This window comes from Gadus macrocephalus, chromosome 9 (genome assembly GCF_031168955.1).
Source record: "Gadus macrocephalus chromosome 9, ASM3116895v1".
Taxonomy (NCBI): domain Eukaryota; kingdom Metazoa; phylum Chordata; class Actinopteri; order Gadiformes; family Gadidae; genus Gadus; species Gadus macrocephalus.
Genome location: NC_082390.1, coordinates 5,700,204 through 5,705,203, shown reverse-complemented (window position 1 = coordinate 5,705,203; position 5,000 = coordinate 5,700,204). Strand labels below are relative to the sequence as shown.

Below are 5,000 nucleotides of genomic sequence, written 5' to 3'. Positions count from 1 at the left end.
ATGATTCCTTTCTATAGCCCATACAGACAGGAGACGCCACACCTCTCTGCCAAGGGCAGTTAGGGCGGGGCGTCTCGCTCAGGGACACCTCGACACTCCGGGGCTCGAACCAGCAACCTCTCGGTTACCAGCCAACCCGCTCTACCTTCTGAGCTACTGCCGCCCCAGTGGGCTGCGTGAGGCCAGGCAGGAGTTTCAGCGAGTTCAGCCATGTTGGTGTGACGTTGATGTTGGGAGGGGGGGAGGGGGGGGTTGTTCTCTCACCTGGGTCCAAGCCCCGGTCATCCAGGTGTGGAGGCAAGGTGCTCCTCTACACGCCTGCCGGGAGGGGGGCCGGGAGGGGGAGGAGGCCCCACAGTGGTCCTCCTGAACGGGGGTCATCCCGGGACCCACGCAGCCCACCGCCCTGCCCGTCGTCCCCGGGGCCCCACAGGTGGCGTTGCACTGTGGGAGAGAGAGAGACACCGCCGGTACGGCCTCCTTTAGAGAACCTGAATGGTTTTTGAAGTGCTGTACGGACGATTTACATCAGGGCAATGTTTTGACCCTGATCCCACGCTCTCGACGTAAACTCGCCCCATAATGTCCGAAAGTATACAATATATATGCCAAGATATATAAGTAGATATTCAATACATTTTTGACATCACAAATTGCTCTTCCCCTTTCAAAACTAAAATCTTCTCCAGCTCCTTATTCGTTGGAGCATTCATCAAACTTAAAAAAAAAAGAGTGAAAGAATTGCTCTCTTGTCGATATAATGATGCAAAAAAAAACAACACATGCGACTCAAATCTTCTACCCTGTCCTTGACTCCAAAACGATCCGTTTTCTCACTCGCCCCGATCCAACCCTCCGTACAGCAGAGAAGCGCTGAGCTCGGCAAGGTTCTGCTCACGACTCGGGGGCTGACCTAAGGTCTGATGCCAGATGATAGGCAGTGGGGGCAGTGTTGTACTTTGAAGCCCGCACTGGGATGGTTCTCATTCAACCCTCCAGGCCCCCCCCAAACCCTGCTAACTGGGAGCCGCCACAGAGACAGATGTGCCCCTAATAGTCCTGCAGACATGCGGACGTCATGTTTGATGTCATTGCTTACGACATGGCTCTGCTTACTCCGAACGACGACCAGACACCCGAATGAAACAGATTTTTCCCTTGGTGTGGGAACGTCCGTGAGGTCAGATATTTGGGTGTGAAGGTCCACTTAGCCCTGCTAGCATGCGTTGTGTTCTTCTTGTCCATGCCGGTGCCAGCGAAAGAGATCTAGTGGCTAAACTATACACTGTTCATCAGGTTCTTTAGTACATAAAAGGAGTCTAAACATGTGCATACTTTTCCACATCACTGGTGGACGCCACGCTAATTCCTTACATGGAACTCTTTTTAGCTACTTGAGCTACTAGCACTGAGCAGGACACAGACGCACGCACGCACGCACGCACACACACACACACACACACACACACCACATCACACACCCACACACACAAACACACACATTGCTGCTACAGGGGCATATTAACGTGATCCTTCACAAAGAGATGCTAATCAAGAGCAAAACAGAATCATGTGACACAGGAACATCATGCCATCTTCACTAAAACAGATAGAGAGACATAAAGAGACATAAAGAACGACAGAGCGAGTGATAAATAGTTTCAAATTTAAGAGTAGAGAGTGGAGCTTGGTGATGTAAAATTGTATTATCCTGGGGAAATCTTGGAATAAAAGATACTATTGCGAGCATCCTCATCCTCATCCTCATCCGCTTATCCGGGGTCGGGTCGCGGGGGGAGCAGCTCAAGCAGGGGGCCCCAGACTCCCCTTTCCCGGGCCACATTGACCAGCTCTGACGGGGGGATCCCGAGGCGTTCCCAGGCCAGTGTTGAGATATAATCTCTCCACCTAGTCCTGGGTCTTCCCCGAGGTCTCCTCCCCACTGGACGTGCCTGAAACACCTCCCAAGGAAGGCGCCCAGTGGGCATCCTTACCAGATGCCCGAACCACCTCAGCTGACTCCTTTCTAAGTAAAGGAGCAGCGGCTCTAATCCGAGTTCCTCACGGATGGCTGAGCTTCTCACCCTATCCCTAAGGGAGACGCCAGCCACCCTTCTGAGAAAACTCATCTCGGCCGCTTGTACCCGCGCTCTCGTCCTTTCGGTCATCACCCAGCCCTCATGACCATAGGTGAGGATAGGAACGAAGATCGACCGGTAGATCGAGAGCTTTGCCTTGCGGCTCAGCTCTCTTTTCGTTACAACGGTGCGGTAAAGCGAACGCAATACCGCCCCCGCTGCTCCGATTCTCCGGCCAATCTCACGCTCCATAGTACCCTCACTCGCGAACAAGACCCCGAGGTACTTGAACTCCTTCACTTGGGCTAAGGACTCATTTCCTACCCGGAGTAAGCAATCCACCGGTTTCCTGCTAAGAGTCATGGCCTCAGATTTAGCGGTGCTGATCCTCATCCCAGCCGATTCACACTCGGCCGCCAGCCGATCCAGTGAGTGCTGAAGGTCACAGGCCGATGATCCAATGAGGACCACATCATCTGCAAAAAGCAGTGACGAGATCCTCAGACCACCGAACTGCAACCCCTCCCCACCACGACTACGCCTCGATATCCTGTCCATGTATATCACAAACAGGATTGGTGACAAGGCGCAGCCCTGGCGGAGACCAGCACCCACTGAGAAAGAAACTGACTGGCTGCCGAGAACACGAACACAGCTCTCGCTTTGGGAGTACAAAGATTGGATGGCCCTGAGGATAGACCCCCTTACCCCATACTCCCGCAGCACCTCCCACAGTTTCTCCCGGGGGACCCGGTCATACGCCTTCTCCAGATCCACAAAACACATGTAGACCGGATGGGCATACTCCCAGGCCCCCTCCAGGATCCTTGCGAGAGTGAAGAGCTGGTCCGTAGTTCCACGTCCGGGGCGAAAACCGCATTGTTCCTCTTCAATCTGAGGTTCGACGATCGGCCGAACCCTCCTTTCCAGCACCTTGGAGTAGACTTTACCAGGGAGGCTGAGAAGTGTGATACCCCGGTAATTGGCACACACTCTCTGGTCCCCCTTTTTGAACAGGGGAACCACCACCCCGGTTTGCCACTCCTTTGGCACTGTACCCGACTCCCACGCGATGTTGAATAGGCGTGTCAACCATGACAGCCCCTCAACACCCAGAGCCTTTAGCATTTCTGGCTGGATCTCATCAATCCCTGGGGCTTTGCCACTGCGGAGATGTTTGACTACCTCAGTGACCTCCACCAGGGAAATTGACGACGAAACACCATCAACCTCGAGCTCTGCCTCCAACATAGAGGGCGTGTTATTCGGATTCAGGAGTTCCTCAAAGTGTTCCTTCCAACGTCCGACGACCTCCTCAGTTGAGGTCAACAGAGTCCCATCCTTACTGTACACAGCTTGGATGGTTCCCCGTTTCCCCCTCCTGAGGTGCCGGATAGTCTTCCAGAAACACTTTGGTGCCGACCGAAAGTCCTTCTCCATGGCCTCTCCGAACTTCTCCCACACCCGCTGCTTAGCCTCCGACACGGCAGCCGCTGCAGCCCTTCGAGCCTGTCGGTACCCTGCAACCGAGTCAGGAGTCCTCCAGGATATCATATCCCGGAAGGCCTCCTTCTTCAGTCGGACGGCTTCCCTGACCACCGTAGTCCACCACGGTGTCCGAGGGTTACCGCCCCTTGAGGAGCCTAAGACCCTGAGGCCACAGCTAGCCACCGCAGCTTCAGCATTGGAGGCTTTGAACACCGCCCACTCCGGCTCAATGCCCCCAACCTCCACAGGAATGCCAGAAAAGCTCCGCCGGAGGTGTGAGTTGAAGATACCTAGGACGGGGGCCTCCTCCAGACGTTCCCAGGTCACCCGCACTACTCGTTTGGGCTTACCAGGTCTATCCGGAAATTTCCCCCATTCCCTGATCCAACTCACAACCAGATGGTGGTCGGTTGACAGTTCCGCCCCTCTCTTTACCCGAGTGTCCAAAACATGCGGCCTCAGATCAGATGACACGATATTGCGAGCAGTCAAACACTATTATGATGTTATTTAGGGTAATGAAGGTTTGCATTTGGCATCAGAAAATGTTGGTCAATGAAATACATTATAATCTCACGTCACTTCAGTCTAAATAGGTTAAGGTATAGGGGGAAAGTCAGAGGCATAAGGGTAAGAGAGGGAGAGAGAGTCATGACACTGGAGAGAGAGAGAGAGAGAGAGAGAGAGAGAGAGAGAGAGAGAGAGAGAGAGAGAGAGAGAGAGAGAGAGAGAGAGAGAGAAAGAGAGAGAGAGAGATGGGATATCTTACATCTTGCCATTCTCCAGTCAGCCAGGTGTAGCGAGGGCACTCGCTGGTGAGGCAGGCCTGGTGGTCAGCGGGCCGGGTGTGGGGGTCGCAGCGCTCCGGGCCCACACGCCCGCTGCCCTTCAGTCGGCAGTAGACGTGACGGCTCTGCAGCCCCGGCCCACAGCTCACAGAACACTGGGACACCAGGACACAAGAGAATAGGGTTTAGTGTCAAGCCGGGAATTAGCTTTTTGTCTTTAACCTGGAGCTCATTCCACAAATGCGTAATTGTTTTGTCTGGTTTAATGCAACCTGTGGTTTTGTGTCTGAGTGAGTGATTGTGTGTGTGTGTGTGTGTGTGTGTGTGTGTGTGTGTGTGTGTGTGTGTGTGTGTGTGTGTGTGTGTGTGTGTGTGTGTGTGTGTGTGTGTGTGTGTGCGTGCGTGCGTGCGTGCGTGCGTGCGTGCGTGCGTGCGTGCGTGCGTGTGTGTGTGCGTGTGTACGTGCATGTGTGTGCTTGCGTGTGTGCGCGTGTGTCAGGCTGGTACCTGCAAAGAGGACACACATGCAGTCAGTGTCCCTATATTTCTCCCTCTACTTTGCATCAGTGTGTAAATGATACTGTTGAAGGGGAAGTCACATGACCCACTTCCACAATGACGCACTATTATCATCCCAGGATATCTG

General features: G+C 53.8%; 1 protein-coding gene across 1 annotated transcript in view; it reads right to left on the bottom strand.

The window, feature by feature from the left end:
- Nucleotides 1–5,000, bottom strand: part of LOC132464931 (A disintegrin and metalloproteinase with thrombospondin motifs 20-like) — a 71,824-nt gene that overhangs the window by 4,735 nt on the left and 62,089 nt on the right. The window contains 2 exon segments of the mRNA XM_060061564.1: nt 265–444; nt 4,336–4,509. Of these exon segments, the coding sequence (XP_059917547.1) occupies nt 265–444; nt 4,336–4,509 (354 nt within the window).